The sequence below is a fragment of the Miniopterus schreibersii genome, assembly GCF_964146895.1.
Source record: "Miniopterus schreibersii genome assembly, chromosome: 1".
NCBI lineage: Eukaryota > Metazoa > Chordata > Mammalia > Chiroptera > Miniopteridae > Miniopterus > Miniopterus schreibersii.
The window spans coordinates 106,108,267-106,131,944 of record NC_138101.1 but is presented as its reverse complement, the minus strand read 5'-3'; the positions used below and the strand labels follow the sequence as shown (position 1 = coordinate 106,131,944).

The 23,678-nt window shown below is 44.3% G+C and overlaps 1 protein-coding gene across 11 annotated transcripts in view; it reads right to left on the bottom strand.

Moving 5' to 3' along the window:
- The window catches only part of SCAMP5 (secretory carrier membrane protein 5), a 57,060-nt gene that overhangs the window by 9,919 nt on the left and 23,463 nt on the right, over positions 1-23,678 (bottom strand). For 2 of the 11 annotated variants that reach the window (XM_081156823.1, XM_081156824.1), the window contains 2 exons: positions 21,188-21,364; positions 17,643-17,732 (listed from right to left, as the gene is read on the bottom strand). In XM_081156823.1, coding sequence (XP_081012949.1) covers positions 17,643-17,732; positions 21,188-21,364 — 267 coding nt within the window. Of the gene's footprint in view, positions 1-2,638; positions 2,725-9,108; positions 9,281-17,642; positions 17,733-19,766; positions 20,345-21,187; positions 21,365-23,678 lie in introns of those variants that run through there. The other 9 variants (XM_081156827.1, XM_081156829.1, XM_081156821.1 and 6 more) reach the window with 9 other exon arrangements.

Genomic DNA, 23,678 nt, shown 5'->3' with positions numbered 1-23,678 from the left:
AAAAAAAAAACACAGGAAGAATAAACCAGAAAACAAACGGCATGGTAACCTGCATGATGGAAGGGCTGAGAGGAGTCATGAGACTTCTCCAGGTAAAGACTTTTACATACTTTTGTACATATAATGTCTTACATATTCAAAAACTTACACCAGAAATAAAAGTAAACCCTAAAGTTGAAATAAACAAAAACAAACGAAGCTGACACAACCATGGTAAAAAGAATTAGCCAAGTAACTTGTCACAGTACTCTGTGTTGTCTCAGAGGGATATACCTCAATGACAAAAATAACTGGAAAAATATCTTATATATTAGCAGGTTTACTGTTACTGTTGGTACTAATGTGGTGATTCTGAAACGTTGCCATGTGTAGTGTAAGAGAAAGCTTATAAGTAAATGTGTGTTACTGGGAACCTGGGTTTTCACCGTTAGAGTATGAAGATAGAATATGGAATGTGGGAAGGTAAAAGAGCCCTGTGATGTTGGATTTGAACTGGAGGTATCAATATGAACACATGACTTAAAAAATATCTATGGCTTATCCCAAGCCAAAACAAACATAAGGTTAGTCTAGAACATCTTGTAGTGCCAGAAACAAGCAGGTATTCAATGAATAGGGTCATGTACAAAGGACACCAGTCCAAAGGGATTATCACCAGCCAAATTTGAGACTATTAAGCGTATCAAAAGTAATAATAACAATAATACAATTTACTGAATTTTTAAAAATAATTCATGAGTCCAAAGTTACACTCTTATTTTTAAGAGAGGGAGGAAGAAAAAAAGAAAGTTCTTTGCAGAAGAATGCTAGCTATAAATGTAAAAGGAATAAAAGAATTAAAAGACCCTCCCAATTTTGCAATCACTAGGGAAATAGCTGATTCAGGCAAGAATTGTCAATAGATGCTAAACCTTTCACTTGGTGAAAGATTATTGGCAGAAAGAGAATCACACAATGTCAAAGTACTAGCCCAAAGATGACTGAATTACAAAAGAAAACAGGCACTTATACTGTGAAGAAAGCTAGCAGAAGCCACCTTAATCAGATCATCAAACTAAACCTCACCAATAACGAGACAAATGGACATTACAGCCTCCTAATGTGAAGCAGGGAGATGGGCACAGCATCACCTGTGTAGTATTCCTGCCCCAAAATGTTTAACCTGAATCTAATAATGAGGAACAATCAGACAAATCCAAGTTGTAAAGCATTCTAAAACCTACACTGACCTGGACTGTTAAAAAAATGCCAACATCCAAAAAGACAAAAATAATTTTTAAGAGATAAGGCATTGTCTAAACTAATGGAGACTAAAGATACATGGCAATGAAAACCAATGTGTAAACCTTGATTAAGGGAAACACTATAAAGAACATCACTGGTATAACAAAGGAAACTTGAATATAGACTCTAACTTAGATAATATTGTGTCTATGTTACATTTCTAGGGTGTGATAATGGTATCAAGATTGTAGGACAATGCCCTTGTTCTTAGGAAATATATGCTCAAGTGTTTAGGGGAAAAGTGTCATGATGTCACTTCAAATAGTTCATAAAATAAGAAATGATGAAGGGATAGATATAGACAGAATCAAAGCAAATTTGACAAATGTTAACAACTGGTGAATCTGGGTGAAGCTATACAGTAAATTTAAAGTGTCCCTTTTAGCCCTGGCTGGTTTGCTCCGTGGTTAGAATGTCAGCCTGTAACTGAAGGGTCCTGGGTTAGATTCTGGCCAAGGGAACATACCTCAGTTGCAGGTTCGATCCCTGGCCCTGGTTGGGGTGCATGTGGGAGGAAACCAATCGATGTGTCTCCCTCACATCGATGTTTCTCTCTCTCCCTTCCACTCTCTCTGAAAAGCAATGGAAAAAATATCCTCAGGTGAAGATTAAAAAAAAATAAGTGTCTCTTTTACTATTTCTTCAACTTTAGTATAACAGTTGAAAAATATGAATAATGTCAGTCATGGGTGGGTTATAACACATTGAATGAAAAGAATGCACAAGCCTAGGATGACATACAAAAGAAAGAAAGAGGGAAAACGAAAGTTCTAGCGATAGAAAGAATCACATAATTTTTTTAAACCACCATTTGCAACTCTGTGTAAGACCTGATACAAACAAGGATGATCAATGGCTGTTAATAGGAAAATCACACAGTTTGAGTGTCACCCCCTAGATTACTTAATCACAACAGGGAAAAGATAGTTCAATAATGAGAAGATCTGGCAGACCAAGCAACCGAACTTAGCAATTCTGATAATGGGACCAAAGGACATCACGTACCTCCTGACATGATACACACAGAAAGACACAAGATCATCTACACACTGCTGTTGCCAAAATGTTTACTTTGAAAATATTATGAAAAATAACCTGACAAATCCAGACTACGGAAAATTCTCCAAGACAAATGTTAAAGTCATGAAAAACAAAGATTGGTAGAGGGACTCATCTAAATTAAAAGAAGACTTAAGAGACATACAACCAAATGCAATGAATGAACCTTTAGTGAATCCTGGAATTTTAAATCACAGCTCTAAAGGACATTTTTAGAACAAGTAGAGAAATTTGAACATAGGTTGCGTAGTAGATATCATTATTCAGTGTTAAGTGTCTTAGGTGTTGTGGTTACCTAGGAGAATATCTTTGTTCTTAGGAGATACATGCTGAAGTATTTACAGGTACAGTGTCTTGTCTGCAACTTACTTTCAAGTGGTTCTGCAAAAAAAATAGATAGATAAAGCAAATTTCACAAAATATTAACAATTGATTAATCTAGGTAACATACCTTAGTACAGGTGTTCATTGCACTGTTCTTTAAACCTTTCTGTAGCTTTGAAATTTTTCAAAATAAAATATTGAGAGGGAAAAAATACACACACACACACACACACACACAGGGTGGAGCAAAAGGTTTACAGTTGCGTGTAGGTGAAACACTCAGTTTATTCTTGTTTTATTATCTATTCATCATTGTGCTATTTTCCATATGAACTGTAAACCTACTTTTGACCCACCCTGTATATGTTTGCATTTGGTAATATATACACAAAGAATCTCTGGTAGGATATCAAGAAAAAAAAAGTGGCTCCCTGGGGGACAGAGAAACTGAATAGATGTGGAGCAGGTTGGGGGGAAGAATTGTTACTATGTATCTTTATACCATCTACCCCATGATAGAGCATTAATTTTATTTACCAAAAGAAAACAAAAATACTGCCAAATTGTAATTATAAAATGCCAAAAATTTTAAGATACAGACATTAAAATGTTTTCCAAAATATCAAAATGTTCATTTTAGTACTGATGAAATTTGGAACATCTTTTCAAATTATGAATCATGTGGATGTATTTATTATCTGTTCAAAAAAAATAAATGGAAAAAAAAAGTCAGGCAGAAGAGGATGAATTGCCAAAGAATGAGAGGAAGCAGCTGATGAGGCAGAAGGAAAACCAGAAGAGAGTGGAGTCTCCAAAGTCAGGAGTAGACAGTGAACAAATATGACAGCATGAAAAGGGCTGGGCTAAAAGTGTTCATTATACTCAGTAACATCAAGTTATCTGTGTTCCCAGCAAGAATTGTTTTGGTAGGGTGGGGGTGGGAGTGGCAGCCAAATCCAACCTATAGTTGAACAGGTAAGCAGGTGTAGACAGCTCTTTGAAAAAGGCTGCCTACGATTAGGAAGAGAATAGAGAGATAAGGCACTACCTAGGTGGGATATCTGGTCTAGGAAGGGCTATGGCTGAGGGTTGTTTAAGATGGAAATAAGCTAGGGATGTGAAGGACCCAGGGAAAAAGTTGCAACTGCAACAACAGAAGTTAACCCTGAAAAGAGAAGCATGGGTTCCAGAGCAAGGAGGTTAAGACAAGCCTTGATTCTAACAGGTAGGAAGAACATGATGCAAGCAGATACAGGCAGGCTTAAGGCCTTGGAAAGGAGAGTGAGAGTCCATGTACCTGCTTCAATTTTCTCTGTAATATTGCAGACAGATTGGAGTTGAGAGGGAGGAAGTCAGAATAGAGGACTCAGCGAAGTTAATGAGCAATTACAGCCTGAGAAGTACTCTGGGAAAGCAAGTACAAAAAGCTGTGAAACACAGCAGAGAACCTCCCTGATCTGTCCTGGAAGAACCAGGAAAGGCTTAATATGGCTGAATCCTGAAGGACGAGTGAGTTGGCTAGGGAAAAAGAGAATCAGGAACGCAGGTGTGAAGATCAGGAAAGTAACAGCACGGTATACTCAAGGAACAGAAAAAAGTAGAATACGGACAAAGATCAAAGTGGGAGGGACAGAAAGGGAAAAATAGGGTTGATAGTGGGATCAGCGGTGTCATCCTGGCCTTGAAGGCCATGGGCAGGATTTGAGCTGGGCTTTATTCTCAGAGTCCTGCCAGCCACTGAAGAATTCTATTCTTCTTTTAAAAAATTTAGCCTTTGCCAGGCCGGTGTGGCTCAGTGGTTGAGTGTTGACTTATGAACAGTTCAATTCCTGGTCAAGGCACATGCCAGGATTTCAGACTCCATCCCCAGCAGGGGGAGTGCAGGGGACGTGCAGGAGGCAGCTGACCAATGACACTCTCATCATTGATGTTTCTATCTCTCTCTCCCTATCCTTCTCCCTTTCCCTTCCTCTATCTCTAAAAATCAATAAAAACATGTTTATAATATATATATATATATATATATATATATATAGCCTTAAATTCTTTTTAAATAAAATGAAAATGTTGCTTTTCAGCTATGTATAAAAATATCTGTAAGTTAAAAAAAAATCAAAGTGCATAAAGTAGAAAATAAAAGTTCTTTCAGAATCCACCCTTTCACACAAACAACCCTTTAACAGTTTGACCTTCAGGTTTTTGTTTTTTGTTTTTAATGTATATATGACAAAAATGAGATAATTTTATACATGCTGTTTTATTTTTCCACTCAACAATATTTTTTTTCCTATTTTTTTCCACTCAACAATATGTCATAAAAAATTTTCATGTCAATGAATACAGGTTAGTTATCTCAATATTTTTAATGACTGGTCAATCGGGTCAATAATGTCCATGGTTATGGAGTGGTCATGTGTGACATTTGGCTGATTTGGCATTTAGGAGGTCACAGCTTCAGGGAGCGGTAGGCAGAAACCACACTGCTAAGAAATAAGGAAAACATGAGGGAAATGAAGAAAGAACGAGTCTAGCAAACTAGTCTTTCAAAAACTTGGCTAAAATTTTAATACACACACAGAGAATATCAGTGACAACACTGAAACAAGTAGTCATCTCTTGATAGTAAGATTATAAGTTATTTGTTTTCTTTCTTTTTTATCTTTATTTTCTAAGATTTCTACAAGGGTCATACATCATTTTTGTAATAAGACAAAGCCACCAGTTTAAAACAGTAGCAACTAGTGGAGCACATAGGGTTAGAAAGGTTTTTCCAGCCCAGCCAGGGAAATAGCTGATGGACATTGGTACCTCAGGACACAGAGAGCCAGCTTCCATAGCACAGAGTAGGCATATTAGATTAGGATCCTTCCTTCTACTGGGATTCAAGAAGTGGAGAAACATGGGTGTGGTTCCACTTCTCCCATAAACCCCCAACCACCCTTTCCATAAGTAAAGGGTTTTAGGAGAGTAGTCCAGTTTGGAATACTCCCCCCATGAAATGGAATGAAGAGCTGTTGGGAAGACGCAAAGGATTTCTAGAAAGTGATGGAGGGACAGCTGAAGCTGAAGACCCTGCATGGCAGCAGAACCAGACTGCCCTGGTATGTGAATTGGGACTTCTGCTGCTGGGTTAGGACACGCAGGCAATGTCGTGAGGTAGATGAGGGCATGGGCCCAAGAATGGTTAAAATCCTGGACCATAGGGTCCAGATAAGACACAAAAGGTGCAATGCTCATGGTATAGAGAAAATGAAGGTGTTAGAGAATGAAAGGTCTCTGTAGGGTTCCAAAGTAGGTAAAGTAAAAGTTGCACTATGGTCAGAGCATACTAGAGTTTAAGATCTCAGAGGAAGCCACATGCCAAAAATGACCAAACTCAGCAGTGCCTGGTAGAAAGGGTGGCTGAAGGAGACATTGCCTCCCATGAGACAATGGGATGTGAAGTGGAAAACTGCTGTCCTCCAAGAAAACAAGGAAGAGGAGCAGGGAGACTGCATATAATAACTGGATTGTAGGAGCCTCAAAGGAGGTGACTCAATCCTGGCTCCAACCTGACCCCTATCCTTCCTCCCAGGCTGTCTTCCAAAGGTGTGCCCATGGTTACAGAGAAGTCAGTGTAGCAAAGTATGAATTACTCAGAGTGGGAGAAGCCAGAGCTCATGGCCAGAGCACAGGGCAAGGCTGAATTTAGGGTTGGGAGGGCTATAAGAGGCTAGGGTCACAGGAATGGAAGGCTCCAGGCTCCTCTGCCCTCATTTCAGAGCTAGCCTTTATATATAGACACATATGTGTGTGTGTGTGTGTGTGTGTGTGTGTGCGCGTGTATGTGTGTGAGAGAGAGAGAGACAGGCAGAGACAGGCAGACAGAAGTGAGTGGCCTCTGCAAACCAAATTTATTGACTACAAAATGGGAAAAGTAGCAATTTGTTCCTCAAAATGTTGGTGGTGTTTGAGGGGTGCTACATATCCTCCCAAAGATGTAGGCCTAAGGAAGAACCAACTTAGTTATCAATAAGATAGCAAAAGAATCTGAAAAAAAATAAGATAGCAAATACTACCTGAATTTTGTTTTTAAAACCCAGATTATAATTTATTCCATCTCTTACTGTGAAGCTGGGAGGACAGAAGCTCCCACAGTGGAGAAAGTGAGGCCTATGGCAAAGAGAAGAGACTCAAGCCTGGACTCAGATCAGGCCAGAGACCTGGGGCTGGTTCCAGGGCTGCCTGCTCCCTAGTCTGCCCTCCTCCCCAGCATAAGTCCCTCATCCTTGGCATAGAAATGGTCATTTTCTTCCTGCCTGCCCAGAGTCTATCTAAGATGGAAGTTTTCCCCTCTTGCTCCACCTCTGGCCCCCTATCCCACCTCCAACTCTGAAGCCCCAGAGCTACGAATCATGCTCAGAAAGCAGCACTCTCTTGGCATTGCTATCACTATCCTATGATGACTCTTCAGTAGCCCCTCCTGATCCTATACCTGGCATTCAAGGCCTTGTGTCAATCAGCTACAGACCTGCGCCACTACCCTTTGTTTCTCTACCACAGGCTGATCTGCTTCCCACACAACCCAGCTTCATGCATGAGACATGTCTACCCACCCCCTCTGCTTCCAGTGCCCCTAAACTAGAACCCTGTCAGCTCCTCTAAGTCCTACTATTTTCTCACATCCTACCTCTCCTGGGAAACCTTTCCAGACATTCCTACTATACATCCCACTGCTTAAATTCTTAAACGGCTATTGGCCACCAAGCAGTGGCTCATTCACATCCAATCTTTCCCTCAGTCTCTCATGGATGGGGCTTCCAGGAAGGACCCAACACAGGGCAGGTCACAAAGCACTGTCAATCTATGTTCCTGCTTCAGACTTGGATAGTCTCTCAAAGGGTGGGAGAGAAGCAACTGATGCTCTTCCCCAACCAGGCTAAACTCTCAGCTTCTGTCAACCCTGCTGTCCCACACCTCCAGGAAACCTTCAGAGACTCCAGGCTGTCAGCAGCCCCTAGAGGAAATGCTGTGAGGAGGAGTTGGGAGAGGAAAGCAGAGAGAATGAGGAGAAAAGGAAAAGGGAGAAGAACTGGGAGGAATGCTCTAAACTAGAACAAGCAGCTTCCTCAAGGGAGGTCAGTACTTAATCCTGTTATTTCGTCCCTAGAGAAAGGTGCTGGCAAAGAGATGCCCAGAAAGAGGAATGAACTTGTTCAGAGGTGGCTAGTCAGTCAGCCAGGGAAAGGACTCTAGGTTTGCTTTATCTAACAAGTCCCTCTTTCTGTGACCCATTCACCAGAGACACTCCTCTCTCAGGTCTGAGGGCTTTGCCTTCAAGCTCACCAAACCCAGATCAAATCTCAACTAGCAAGATTTGTGTAGCCCCCCCCCCCCAAAAAAAAAAAAAATCATCTCCCTCTTTCAAATTCCTGACCCTTGGAGGCAGAACCGGTAGGGCATAGCCCGCAAAATTCTCCAGACTCCCCCACCCTAGGAGCTCACGTGGCTGGGCTCACAGACAGGCTCCCCAACAGCTGTGCTTAATTCCCACTTCTATGCCTTTGCTCATACCAGTCCCTAGGAATGCCTTCTCTTCCCATCCAAATTTCACCTCCTCCAGGAAGTCTCTCATTCGCTGGGTCTTGCCTCCCTTTCTCCTTGTGCTCCTTTTGTCCGCGGTAGAGTCTGTCTGGCCGTCCCTAAACTCCCCACCCCGGGGCGGGGGCAATTCTCAGTCTCTATTTGGTTCTCCTAACCCCCAGACCAAGAGCTCCCGAAGGCAGGGGCAGGGACGGGTTCCCAAACACCTCACCCTCATCCGCGCGACTAACTCCTGCCAGCGTTGGAATGAGCTACATGCTGCACACCCGACAAACCACCTCAGCCCTGGTGGACCCCAGGCTCAAGCCAGTGCACCAATCCCCGGAAACCTTGAAGCGGCTCACACCAGCAGTCCAAAGGTCGGTCGCCCCCGGGAGGCGGGGAGGGAGACAGCAGAGGGGGGTAAAACCTGGGTCCACCTGCAGGAGCGCCTCTAGTGACTAAGGACCCAAAGGAGGCCACAGATACCCCGCCTCCAGTCGCCCCCATCCCTTATCGCGGGCACCATCCCCAGGAAGACGAAGATGGTTTCCAGGGAACTCCAGGTGGGGGAGGATGGAGGGCCCAAGGCCCACGCTCCAGAATCCAGAGGCCTGACGTCACCCAAGACGCGGGTTCCCTCTGAGGGAGCTGGGGGTGGTGATGGTGGGAGTTGGAGGGCCTGGGGGCACCAGGGGCACTCTTGCCCCTCTCCAAACAGAGAAGGTGACCTCAACTCTCCACCTCTCCAGCAACTCGGCCAGCCCCCTGCATCCAAAGGGGAAGCGTGGGGGGTACAAAGTGGAAAGGGGTGACCCACTCTCGCCCTGCTCCCAGCTTCCCTGCAAAGCCTTTCTCAGCCTTCAGGCCCGGGCTCACCCGCTGCTGTCGCTCAGCTGCAGAAAGGCCACGGCGCTGTCCTGAGCTGCGCTGCACACCAGGCGATGCGGCGCAAAGCCGGCCGCGAGCCGCTCCGGGGCTGGGAGCGCGGAGCGCGTGCGCCTAGGGCCAGCTCGTAGCGCGCCCGCACCGCCTCAGCCCGCAGCAGCTCTCGCGAGACTCCCGCTCCACCTCTAAGGCCGCTCTCCCAGCTCTCGCGATAAAGAAAGCCAGGCCGCCCCCGCACTTTACAGGAGCTATCCGAGGTCCTAAGACCTGTCTCTGGCCGGATCAGGTGGCGGGCGGAACCACAGGGACAGAAGCACCGCTGGGACAAGACCACGCGAGGACGTGGAGGAAGAGACCCAGGGATAGTAGCCTGGAACCAGCAACCAGAGCTTCAGCTTCCAAATGTGAAAACTGGGGAAAATAACTTCCCATGCCGGTTCCAGTGGCCTCTGGGATTTACCAGAAAGGAGGACTGAGAAAGTTTTGTGAACAGGACAGCATGGTGACTGATGAAGGTCCTTCAGATCCACAGCCCAAAGTGACAGCAATGGGATGGAGGATGGAAGATCAGAGATGAGACATGAAGAGACAGAGACGAGATATAGAGAGAAATAAGCACAGGAGACATAGAAAGGCAAGAAAGGAGAACCGTGGAGATAGAGATACAGAAACATGGAGAGATCAAGATTTGGGGACAAAAAAGACATGGAGAGAGAGGGAAGAGAATATGATGAAATGAGAAAAAGATAAGAAATAGGGACTTCCCTGGCCAATGTTCTCAGTGGTTAGAGCGTCAGCCAATGCACAAAAGGGTCTCATTTGATTCCTGGTCAAGGGCACATACCTGGGTGCCGGGCTCGCCCCCCCCCCCCCAAGGCACCTGTGGAAGCAACTAATCAATGTATCTCTCTCACACCATGTTTTCTCCCTCTCCCCTCCCCCCTTCCTTCCACTGTCCCTGAAAAGCAATGGAAAAAATATCCTCAGGTGAGGATTAACAAAAAAATTAAAAAGAAATAGGGACAGGCAAGCTACTCAAAGGCACAGGAAGAGAGAAGCTTAAAAGAAAAAGAGGAAGAAAAAATTATGAAAGAGACTGTAATATGCAAAAAGAATAAAGACCAGCCCTGGCCGGTGTGGCTCAGTTGGTTGGAGCATTGTCCAGTGCACCAGAAGGTTGTGAGTTTGATTCCTGATCTGGGCACATACCCTGGTTGCAGTTTCCATACCTGGTTGGGGCATGTGCAGGAGGCAACCGATTGATGTTTCTCACATCTCTCTCTCTCTCTCTCTCTCTCTCTCTCTCTCTCTCTCTCTCTCTCTCTCCTAAAATAAATTTTTTTAAAAAGAATAAAGACTAGGGTATGTTTAAAAACCCAGAACTAATGATGGTTGAGAGATACCCACTTGGAGAGATGGGGCTGGGTGTGAAAGACAGGCTTTTACTGTGAGTGGTGCTTACAATGTATACCTCCTGTGGGATCTCTCCAGCCAGGGCCACCCTCTGTCCTGCCAGCCAATGGCTCCTGCCCTCCACAGTGCCCTCTGCCCACACCGCCCCAGGCCTGGAAGGAGCCTCAGTGGGTGGGAGACACTGCAGGGATTCTTTGTCCAGAATAAGGGCCCATTGTCTGGCTCCAGCCTGTTGGGAGTGGGGCCTCACACAGCTGGGGTAGAAAGGGGGTAGGAGTAAAAAAAAAAAAAAAAGGCAGACAAGAACCAGTGAGGGAGAGGGAAAAGAAGGGAGGGGGCCTCAGGGGCTGTGGAAGGTTGAGCAACAAGCATAATCTAGTCAAAAGGCCAATCAGGGGGGAAGGGTAATAGACTAAGGGCAGGACAATGCAGTTCTACTGTTGATCCTGTCCCTGGTTCACCTGCATGGTCACTGCTCTCTATGCTTGCTGTAATAATGCAAGCTTTAGCCTGTTTACAGAGCTGTGGAGAGGACCCATTGAGATGATGACTGGGAACCTGAAGAGGTTATCAAGCATGGTTTTTACAGGAGAGATGTTTGGAGTCCAAGTGAACCTCAAGAAAGAAAAGTTCACAAGAGCCTTCAGAAGAGGAGTCTGAGGTCCATATTGAAGCCTTCTCAGTTATGGTAAATGTCACATAGGCTCACATGCCATTCACCAAAGCATGCCTTATGACTAATGCATGGGTGATAAAAATGTCTGGGATCCACATATAATTTACAGGAGATATTTGTGGTTCATGCAGGTTCTACAGTAAATGTTTGTGTTCCCATCTGATGACCACAGATGACTGTTCCCCAATCAGGAGAATCAGAAGGGCCACCTATTTGGTTAAAAACAGAGGCAGGAAAAGTGCCCAGGTCCAAGGTCAGAAGTCCATCTTTGTTTTTTTTTTGTTTGTTTGTTTGTTGTTGTTTTTTAGAAGTCCATCTTTGTCTCAGTGTATTGCACCTTGGGAATTTGAGTAAATGGAAGGGAACAATACTTCAGTAATGACAATTATTTAAACAAACTTTTATTCAAGCATTTGCTGATGACCTACTGTGAGAAATAGCATAGTGCAGTTGTTAAGAATATGGATGTAAAAGGCAGACTGCCTGAACTTTCCCATCTGTGTGAGATATTCACCCTTATTGAATCTTAGTTTTCCACATCTGTAAAATAAGGATGATGATAATAGGACCTTGCTGTGTCTTAGAGTTCCTGTGAGGATAAAATGAATTAACACATGTAGATATGTGTAACCCATGGGACAGTGCCTGGTACACAATAAGTGTTAATAAGTAATAGTTCAGAGATTCCAAGATGGTGGTGAATTAAATGGAAGCTAATTCCAGGACCAAACTGGAATTCTCCCAGGACCAAACTGGAATTACAACTAAAATATAGAAAAATCATTCCTAATGGCCAATTGAAGACTAGCTGGAGCGCACCCTCATAACCAAGGATGAAAAGTGGAGATGGCATATAGACTGGTAGGAAGGCACAAGTCACAGAGGGTTGGCTGGGCTCCCACAGGCAGCAGCTGAAGTTCTGGAGAGATATCTCAGCTGTGTGTGGGGGGGGTTCCCCCTGAGAAGTCTGGAGTCTAAACCCCAAGCTGGGCTCCCCAGCCCAGAGCACCAGAACTAAGGAAGAGTACACATAACATCGGATTGTGAAAAGCTACAGGGTTTCTGTCTGCCGGGGAGACACGGCTGGAAATGCAAGCACCCTCTTAAAGAGTCAACAAAGAAAATTTCGTATGCAGCCACTCACCTTGGACTCCGGCAGAGGGAGGGCAGAGTGGACTATAACCCTGTGAGGGGAATCCAAGGTTGGTAGCTCTTGGGATAGAGCTCAGAGGGCAGCCACCTGGATCCCTGTACTGAGTCATTCCTCCATACTGCAGAGGACATCTTTCTCAAGCAGACTTTTACCATCCAGGCAGCTTTTGCCTGGGGGGTGGGGGGAGCAATTGCTCCATCCATTGGAAAACCTCTCACCCCACCCTGTGCAATTTACACCTTGCTGTGATCTACAGCCTGAGGCTCATTAAGTCGCTGAGAATAACAGGCAGATCTCTGGGTGCTTTGAGTTTTTGCCTGATATGCTTCTGGACCTGGGGCTAGGAAAAGCAGACCTTGGTGCACATCTTGGTCCTTTCCAAATGATCCTAGCCCCAGCAGAGGGAGCTACAAGCTTATAGCTACAAACAAGGTACTCAGTGCCAGTCATAAACAGCATCTGGCATTGGCCTGCACAAGAGACCCTCCAAAAAGACTGGGAGTCATAACAGATCTACCTAATACATAGAAACAAACCCAAATAGGCAACCAAAATGGGGAGAAAAGAAACCAAGCCCCAAATGAAAGAACAAGAGGATTCTCCAGAAGAAAAGCTAAATGAAATGGAAATAAATATTTTATCAGATACAGAGTTCAGAGTAATGATTATAAGGATGCTCAATAGCATGAAAAAATATATAGAAACAATGAAAAACAATCAGTTGGAAATGAAGACTGACACAGAAGAAATAAAGAATACACTGGAAAGAATGAACAGCAGTTTAGAGGAAACTGAGGAATGGATCCGCAAATTATAAGACAGGGGAAAAAAAAAAAAATCATTCAATCAGAGAACCAAAAAGAAAAAAATTTAAAAACTGGAGGACAATTTAAGGAAGCCATGGGACAACATGAAATGTAACAATATCTGCATCATAAGAGTACCAGAAGGAGAAGAAATTGAACAAGGGATAGAGCACCTGTTTGAAGAAATAATGATACATTTACACAATAGAATACTATGTAGCTGTAAAAAAAGAAGGACCTCTAATCCTTTGAAACAGCATGGAGAGACCTGGAGGGTATTATGCTAAGTGAAATAAACCAGTCAGAGAAAGGCAAGTATCACAGATCTCACTTATATATGGAATATAATGAACAAAATAAACTGATGAACAAAATAGACCCAGAGACATGGAAGCATGCAACAGACTGACAAACCTCAGAGGGAAAGGGGGAGGAGGGGTCAGAAAGAGATTAACCAAAGAACTTATATGCATATATCCATAACCTATGTACACAGACAACAGTGCAAAAGGCCTGGGGGGGGGGTATGGGGTGGAGGAGGTCAAAGGAGGACATATGTCATACTTTGAACAAAAAAAGATAAATTTAAAAAATAATTACTAGTTCATACTGTACCAGGCTCTGGGGACATGTTTTTCTCATTGTGGAGGGTGGGAGTGAAAGAGCCAGAGCCAAATTATGCAAGAACACATTTAAATCTTCTTCTTCTCAAATGTGAGTGTCATGTAAGCTCACATACCATTCACCAAAGCTTGTCTCATGACTAATGCATGGGTGACAGGGAGTCATGTTCCCACTAGAGGATGCAAGGCTTGATGATGATGATATTTAATCCTATTGCAGGGAGGGAGTAAATAAATGGGAGCAGTAATCCAGTCGCCCACAGGGCCAGCTCCAGGCTGCTTGTCTTTTCCTGCCTAGCAATGGCTGGATGAGGCACGTCCACCCAAGGGCCTCTGGGAGAATATCTATGTTACAGACCAGTAAACAACAGAAAATAAAAGAGGACTAACATTTACTGAACCCTTAATATGTCTTAGTGAGATGTTAAGCCTCATGACTGCCCTATGAGTAAGTGCTTTTTACCTCCTTTTGTAGATGAGGAAAGTGAGGGTCAGAGAGTTAAAGTGATCTGCCCAAGGAAATAGAATGGATGTATCTTAGAAGTGGAAAAACCTTTTCTTCAGGTTGGGTTCCCCCAGAAACAGATGCTGAGATAAGGATGTGAGTACAAATGGTCTATTTGAGAGCACTAGTAGAGGGATGGAGGAAGTTGAGACAAAGAAGTATAAGGAAACCAATTCAGAGTGCAGTAATGAGCAGGCTACCCCTGTGGGTAACGGGGGCTTGATCTTATTGGGGACCTCTGAGATACACAGTGCAGAATATAACACAGTAGTCCCACCAAAAGAATGAGGAAACTAAGGGTGGAGGGCTGCTCCTTCACTTCCAGACTTTCCTCTGTGCTTTCTGAGCAGAGAAAGACCTCAGGCAGAAAATCCCTTACAATAAGAAGCCATCAGGAATGGCTGAGGGGGCATGGGAAGGGTACTATGTAGTAGCATCTACTACAACCAAGATCTGAACCCAAGTCTTGTCTGGCTCTCAAGTCACATCATGCTGCCTCTAAGGTAATCTGTTAGTCCTGTGGAAATTACAATATGGAGACTCCTTTCTTAACAAAGAGCCTCCTGCTACCCGCCACCCCCCTCCATGCTCTAGGTCTCGTGAGATGCCAAGTCCCTGACACTTAGTATCTATATGTGATGCACAGCGCTGTGTATACAGTAACACACATTCGTGCCTGCAGAGCTATAGCAATATCAGAGAGTCTCGTCCAGTCTACTCAATACCTAAGTATGCAACCCTGAAGCTCAGAGAGTTCACTTTAGACCTCCCATACAGTGCCTCTACCCTGCACACATCTTCCCCACCACCCCACTCCCTGTGTTTGTCTTTTCTCCCCAACCACAAAGAAATTTCCCCAAGGCAAGCCACAGAATGGGAGAAAATATTTGAAAATCATATATCTGATTTCTCCCTTTTCCGGGCCCTCAACGCACCAGAATCCTCATTGTTATTGATATCTTATTAACTGTTGACTATTAACTATCCTGTACCCACCTATGTAAAAGAAGTATGTGTCCATCATTTTACTTTGAATCCAATCCCAGAGGTTTCCCCACTTTGCTTTCTCCCACCTCCCTAATCTATCACCAATGAATTTCATGTAACCCATTTACATCTCCCCCCTTGATTGTAATCTATAAAGTAAGATGCAAAACTGCCATTCTCCGGAGCATTATCTCAATCAGTTGAGGTTTTGGCTTCCTGGCAATTGTCAACAGTTTGGCTCAAATAAACTCACAAATATTCTTCACAGGTTTTGAAACCAGACAACAATGGGTCCAGGCTGCCTGTCACAGCTTGAGTCAGTTAAGCAGAGAGGGTTGAATCATACATGAACATTTATTCAAATATTGCTGGCAAGTTGGGAGAGCAGTATTGGTCATCCACAAAAATCTGCTTGCCACCCACCCACCCCCCATAAGTCAGCTGCTTATATTGGATAGAAGGACAAAGATTACATGGGAAAGTAGGAATTATAGGCATGGGAAAGTAGGCAAGGTGGGCTGGGGGTCGCAAAGGGCTCATAGAGGGACTCCAGGACCAGATTACAGGTACTGTGGGCTGGGGGTTGCAATGGGCAGGCACCTCCAGGATTCCATTGTTTTGGGAACAAGGTACTTAATCTTTCTGTGATAACAGGCAGTTCTCGGAAGAGGAGAATGGATCAAATTTCAAGGGTAATTCCTATGCCCCTGGGCGTACAACTCCCACCCAGGTTAGAAAGTGTTTTTTCTAATTAGAACAGAACAATCACAGTTAACAGAACTATATTTCTTATAACTATAGCTAACAATCACGGTCAACAGAACATGATCAACATAACAGTTCAAATGATTTCTTTTTAAAAAATATTGAAGCCTGTAACCCTCATTTTTCAGTCATGTCAATCCTGTTTCATATCCCTGAACATACAGTTACAAGTTAGTGCCAGGAAATAGCCAACCATAATGGTTAAACAGTGCTTGTTTTGGCTTCTGTACATTGCTTTGCTAGGTTCCCACCCCTCTCCATGCCAACCAGGATACAGTTTGCCTTTATATTCTCCCTGTGAAGACTGTTCAAGGCTGTGAGTCTGTTTAGGGCATGAGCGCCCTTGTAGCCGCTGGCTTAATAAATTCCAAACACTCAACTTGGTGTCTGTGTGAATAATCTCATGAAAACTGGGTATAACAATATATCTTTATTGATTTCAGAGACAGGAAGGAAGAGGGAGAGAGGGAGTTGAAATATTCACGATGAGAGAGTCATTGATTGGCTGCCTCCTGCATGCCCCCAACTGGCTATCAAACCCACAACCTGAGCATGTGCCCTGACCAGAAATTGAACCACAATTTCTGGATCCTGAATCAATGCTCAACTGCTGAGCCACACCCAGCTGGGCTTGAATGATTTCTTATGTTAGCATCCCCAAAAGACAGAGGCCCAGAACCCAGGCTAGGCTCCACAGCCCAGAGCACCAGAGCAGAGACCAGCAGCCCACATGACATCCAGCTGTGAAAGGTGGCAGGGTTGCTTGCCCCCGGGGGAGTCTAGAGCCATTCAGAGATAAAGTGACAGTTTGTTTAAAGCAAAAACAAAACAAAACAAAACAAAAAAACAATAACCATAGTACAGGATTTTCATTTGCAGCTACCCACCCAATGCTTCAGTGGAGGGAAGGGAGTGCAGATTGAAGGTGCCTGAGGAGAGGCTGGGGGGAGAGATGAAAAAGAGGCGGCCAGGAGATCTGCATTCAGTCATAACCCTCCCCAGAACCAAAACAGCCATTTTTCCTGAGAGGTGCTGGCTCGTTACAGAAGCCACAGATCAGGAAAAGGAAAAAATCCCAACCCTAGGTGATACAGCCCACCCCATCCTCAAGAGCCCTGCCTGTCACACCCTGCATCTCGACCTCTGCAGAGGAGACAGCAGTAGAGGCCAAGCCTAGGGGTTTGAACAGTCTCAGGGAGCATCAGTCACTGGCTTGGGGTTGGGACCCCCCCCCCCCCCACTAACTCAGGAACCTGAATTGTGCTTCCCCCTCACAGGAGAGCTGATAGAAATTCCAAGTTTCCAGCTGATCCCACTGGACTGCAAATGAGGATCTCTTCCCAGCTGAAGGCAGGGAAATATTCCAGGACACTCTCAGAGGAGTAGCTCTGGGAAGGGGATACACACCCATCACTTTCCCTGAAATCTGAACAGCACCTCCCCCTGATGGGAGACTCAGAGATTTAGACTACTGATTCTGCCTAAAGCCCTTTCAGAAGATTGACAGCTGGCTGACAGGCAGACAGAGGTGGAGCCCTGGAAACCTGGGGAAGTTTGCTGTAACCACCCCTGGGCACCCTGCTGCTAACAAACCTACCTTTGAGTGCAGCTTGGCCCCTCCCTTGCACAGCCAAGTCCTGTGGAGAAAGACACGAACTGTAGATTGCTTGAAACTTCAAACAGGTTGCTGAGAGCCAAAGGAGGACAGTTTAGTGGTTAGTACCTAAGTACCTCCCGGGAAGTCCAGAATTGGCAGACAAAACAATCAGCCTCAGTCATCAGAAGAGCAGGATCCAAAGGGAGCTCCCAGTAGCCCTATACTCTGCTGAGATGAATGCCACTTGAATTTTTTTAATTTTCTTTATCATCTTCAACTTTTTTCTCTATTGATTTGTTACTATTTTTGTCTCTCTTTTTGCTTTCATAGATCTAATATTTCCCTTCCTTTTTCTTACCTTATTTTTTCTCTTTCTCCTGCTTTCTCTTTGTTCTTCCTTCTCTTATTTTTTGTCTATCTGCTTTTTCCTCTATTTTCTTTTTCACAATTATTTTCTTCCCCTTTTCTTTATAACATTTTCCTTCATTCTTTATTCTTATTTTCTTTCTTTCATCTCTGCACTTCCATATTTTTACTTCCCCTTTTTTTTCTCCTCATATTTTTTTTCTTTTCTTCTGTTATTGTTCTCTTTCCTCTTTCCTATTCCCCCTTTTTTGGTTGCTTTTTTAAAAAAATATGTTTTTATTGATTTCAGAGAGAGGAAGGGAGAGGAAGAGAGGGAGAGATGGAAACATCAATGATGAGACAAAGTCATTGATCAGCTGCCTTCTGCATGCCCCCCACTGGGGATCGACCCTGAAACCCTGGCATGTGCCCTGACTGGGAATCAAACCATGACCTCCTACTTCATAGGTCACCACTCAAACACTGAGCCATGCCGGTTGGGCTTGTGGTTGCTTTTGCTGTTGTTGTAGGGGTCTTGTGTATGTTTTTGTTTTGTTTCTTGTTTTGTGTTTTGTTCTGTCAGCACCTGAACAATAGCTTGCATGACATGGTTAGGGGTGAGACAGTCAGCCAGTCTGAGAGGAGATTCCTCCCACAAATGGGACAATAACATTCAAGACTGAACTACAACAGGAGAGCCTAAATAACTCTCACAAGGGACAGGCCTAGAGTGCCCAGCTCAGGAGATCTAAGAGACTGCACTACTGGGTCCCATAAAATACTTACTACATAAGGCCACCCCACAAAGACTGGGAGGAATACAAATTTGATCTAATACATAGAAACAAACACAAAGGGACAGCAAAAATGGGGAGACAAGCAGCCCCCAAATGAAAGAAAAGGAGGAAACCCCAGAAAAAGGCCTAAATGAAATGGAGGTAAGCAATTTATCAGATATAGAGTTCAAAGTAATTGTTATAAAGTTGCTCAAGGAACTTAGTGAGAATTTCAAGAAACTTAGTAAAAACTACAACAGGGTGAAACAAGAAATAGAAACCATAAGTAAGAATCAGTTGGAAATGAAGAATAGCATATCTGACATCAAGAATACACTGGAAGGAATCAAAAGTAGATTAAATTAGGCAGAAGATCGAATCAGTGACTAGGAAGACAAGGTAGAAAAAACATCCAATTAGAGCAGGAAAAAGAAAAAAGAATTAAAAAGCAGGATAGTTTAAGGAAACTTTGGAACAACATGAAATGTAACAACACCCATGTCATAAGGGGAAGAAAGTGAGCAAGGAATAGAGAACCTGTTTAAAGAAATAATGACAGAAAACTTCCCTAACTTGGTGAAGGAAAAAGTCACACAAGTTCAGGTAGTACAGAGAGTTCCAATCAAGATGAACACAAAGAGACCCACTCCAAGACACTTCATAACCAAAATGACAAACATTAAAGATGAACAAAAGATCTTAAAGGCAGCAAGGGAAAGACAGAAAGTTACCTACAAGGGAGTATCCATTAGAATGTCAGCTGATTTCTCAACAGAAACACTTCAGGCAAAAAGGGATTGGCATGAAGTACTCAAAGTAATGAAAAACGGGGACCTGAACCCAAGACTACTCTATCCAGCAAAGTTATCATTTAAAATTGAAGGAGAAGAGAGGGAAGATGGCGGCCCTGTGAGAAGCAGCAGAGCACCCCCCCGCCCAGCCACGGAATCGATTTACTCCTAAAATCCTACATAACCAGCTTGAAAAAACCAGAGAAACATACCTGAGTGGACAGAGTGCGAGTGGGGAGCACTGAAGAAACATCATGGAGTCCGGTAAGAGAGGGAGGCGTAAGAAGGGGGGGTCCCCCTGAAGCCTGTGCTGGGCTCCAAGCCCGGAGGCTTGGAGGCTGCAAAGCTCCCTCCTCTTGGGAGTGCGGACGGCATCCAAAAGCAGGGATCCCACACCCGGAGCAATGAGAGGGGAAGGAGCGCCCCGCGCACAGGGCAGAGGGACCCAGGGGAGCAGTGAGTCCATGAGGAGGGGACGGTGCCTTCCTAGAAACAAAGCCTCTAGTGGTGGCTGTGACCAGTGTCTGGTGCTCTGGGTGCCGACCATAGGGAAGGCTGTCCCAAGGTCTGTGGCACCCAAGTAGTAAGGGACCAGAGGACTGCGCTGAGCAGCCACACACGGGGACCCTCTGCCTCCCTGTAAGGCATTGTGTTGAGCCCCAGAATGCGCTGAATCTGCGTGGCATGGGGGAGGAGGAACCCTCCCACCCAGAGCTCCTGGTGCCAAGAGGCTGGGATCTGTGACCAGCCCTGAGGGGTGCCGTAGTGTCGCGTGAAGCCGCTCCAGCTTTGCTGAGACCAGCGGTGTGGGGAGCTGCGTGGAGCTAACTTTGGGTCCCCTCCCACTGGGTGCCTTGGTGCGCAGGCAGCGGGACCTTGCAGGGGAAACTTTGTGCCTATGTGTTGCTTAGTGCATTTGCAAGTTTGATTGCGGAACTGGTTCCCACCTTCCCCGCGTGCACTGTGCGGACAGACCAGTGGAGGCTGCCATTGGGGTCTGCACAGTAGACGGTCTGAGGGGCGGGCCTGGTGCGACCAGCCAACCAGAGCTGAGCAGGGAGGGGCGGAGCCTGCTGGCCTCTCCTTCAGCTGGGAGCACCGCCCCCAACAGGAAAGGGGTGGGTCCCGCTCACTGAGGCCCCAGACACCCCCCCAGGGCACAGTCCTGAGGAGGAAGGGAGAGCAGCTCACAGGAGGACTTTACAAGAATGAGACTCTCAGGGACTGTTGTTTGGGAACTGGAGGAAATGCTGAAAACCCCTGCTGGGGGCTGGGCAGGCAAAGGGCTCACCAGAACGTGTTTTTAATCAAACTCACTGAGCCCAGGCTACCAAAACTGCCCATATAGAAAAGGCAACAGGCTGAAATCAATCTGAAGCTGCAGCAGGCCAGTGCATGGGGAACTAGAATCAGAGGACAGGGTAGGGACTGAGGAGCTGGTGGTGGAGCAGAGACTAACTCCCTGTCCCAGTTTCTCTGGAGACGTAAAAGCAGGTGGTCTAACTCCCAATATGTGGCTATACCACCATGAGGGTCTAGAGACACTTTAGTTCAATGAGACCGAGCCAATAATTCAAGTTTCAAGAAGGGAGACAGACACAAACATAAAGCAAATCACACAGGGTTTCTTTACCAGTTCCCGATGGTTCTCGGCACCAGTAGGCCACCCAGAGGATCCGCTGAAAGACACACACGAGGTCTGGGGGTGCGGCTGTGATGGCGTCAGTCACTGCAGCCCTCTGGAAGCTCTCGCAGAGAGGTGCAGGGCAGAGGAAGGCAGGGTCAGCTTTCCCGGAGTTGGGGACGAAGTCTGTAGAGGGCAGACAAGCATCCAAGGATGCGGCCGAAAAGCTCCTACTTTTAACAGTTCAGTTGAAGGTGTGGTGCGTCTTCAGTGTGTCTTATCAGGGTCCTACAGAGCGCGGGCCTGCTTGGAAGCCAGGGCTACAAAGTGTTAATCTTATCACGGCAGGCAGGCATCACAGTTACACTCAGTCACACAACATGGAGTTACTTATTTCAAATCTAATACACACATCAAATTTATATTCCTGACTTTAATACACATACAAATCTATTTCTATAACACTCCCGCACAGTGAGTGTCTGACAGCAACACCTCTAAAGGGAGTGATACCCTGAAATACAGTAGCAACCCTGCACCCTAAAGACTCTACAGAAGACTCTGGAGTAAGACCAGGCAACTACAAGGTTGCAAAATAGCTGACAAGAGGGGGTGGTCCACAATGAGCCTCAGATCAACCATCTACCTAAGGACACCAGAGCCAAACCTAGACGGCTCCTCACATTGGGGTGATACACAAGTACCTCAGAGAAGAACTGAAACCAGCACACAAAACAGTGACCCTCAGACAACATAAGTTGCCCAGAAGAAACTCACCTGATCAACTACCTTTTTTTCTTCTGTTTTTATGTTTGGTTTTGTTTTGTTTTTTTTGGTTTTGGGGTTTTTTTTGTTTTTTGTTTGTGGGTTTGTTTATTTTTTCTCTTTTTTCCTTAGGAAGAAGAGAAAGGGGAGAAAATTTGTTTTTTCTTCTTTTTTAAATTTTATAATAATTAAAAAAAAATCTTTTTTTAAATATTTTTTTAACTAAACTTTTTTCCCTTTTTTATAAAAGAATTTTGTCTTGCTTAGCTTGTTTTTAGTTTTGTTTTGGTTATTTGCTTTGTTTTGTTTTATCCTTGCTTCTAATATCAAGACTTTCTTGATATCCCTGCTTAACGACTGGGACTTTATCATTATAACCAAGTTTACTGCTTTCCTCTATAGTTTGCCCCAAGTCTCTTACTGGACTCCCTCCCTGCCTGGGCTTTATCGTTCTCTCTCCTCTCGATCCATTGGCATAACTTTTTTTTTTTCCTGTTTCTTTTTTCTTTTTCTACTTTTCTTTCATTCTTTCATTATCCTCCCTTCTGTCTTCCTGTCCGATTGTTAGTTTCTCTTATTCTCTTTATTGTATTTTTGTTTTCTCATTTTCAACTATTATTCTATTCCTATTCTCTCCCTTAATTTTTTGCTGGCCCTTCTTTCAGAAGCTTTTCTCTGCTTCTGTTATCTTCCAGTAGCTTCTCTATTTTTTACATTTTAGTTTATTATTAGTTTCTAAATTTTCACCAGTATTAACAACAATATACATCTCTCTCTCTCTAAGTGTTACTTTTCTTTCTCTCTTTTTTTTAAGCATTTTTTTTGTGTGTGTGAGTTCTCCCTTCACTCTCCCAGTTCTATTTTCACGTGGGTTGTTTTCATTGAGACTGTCAAGATATTTTGTAAGATATCTCTTGTTTCCTGGAATTGTAGTTGTGTATTCTCCTGCCTTGCCAGCACCCGTCCAACAGCTTACACGACGAGGTTGGGGCTGAGACATAGTTAACCACCTGAGAGGAGGGTCCTCCCAAGGACTGATCAATGACAATCTAGACCCAACCACAACAGGAGAACATAAAGAAACCACAAAAGGGACATGCACAAAAGGGACTCACCTAGAGCAAAGAGCTCAGAAGTATAAGGAAAAAACACCTCTGGGCTCCACTGGACCCACAAGACAAAACCCCATCCCACAAGACTTGGGGAAAGCAAATATATCTAATATATAGATACAAACACTAAGACCTACCAAAATGGGGAGACAAAGAAACAACCCCCAAATTAAAGAAAAGGAAACATCACCAGAAAAAGACTTTGATGAGATGGAGTTATGCAAGTTATCAGAAATTGAGTTCAGAGTATAGATGATGAAGATGTTCAAGGAACTTAAGAATACACTAGATGATAAGATCGAGGACCTGAGTGAAAACATGAAAAAAGAGATACATACCATAAATAAAACTCAAACAGAGATAAAGAATGCTGTATCTGATATCAAGAATGCACTGGAAGGAATTAAAAGCAGGCTCAATGAAGCAGAGGATAGAATAAGTGACTTAGAAGACAAGGTAGAAAAAATCACACAGTCAGAGCAGCAAAAAGAAGAAACACTTAAAAAGCATGAGGACAGTCTAAGGGAACTTTGGGACAACATGAAGCCAAACAACATTCACATTATAGGAGTGCCAGAGGGGGAGGAAAGAGAGCAAGGGATAGAGAACTTGGTGGAGGAAAT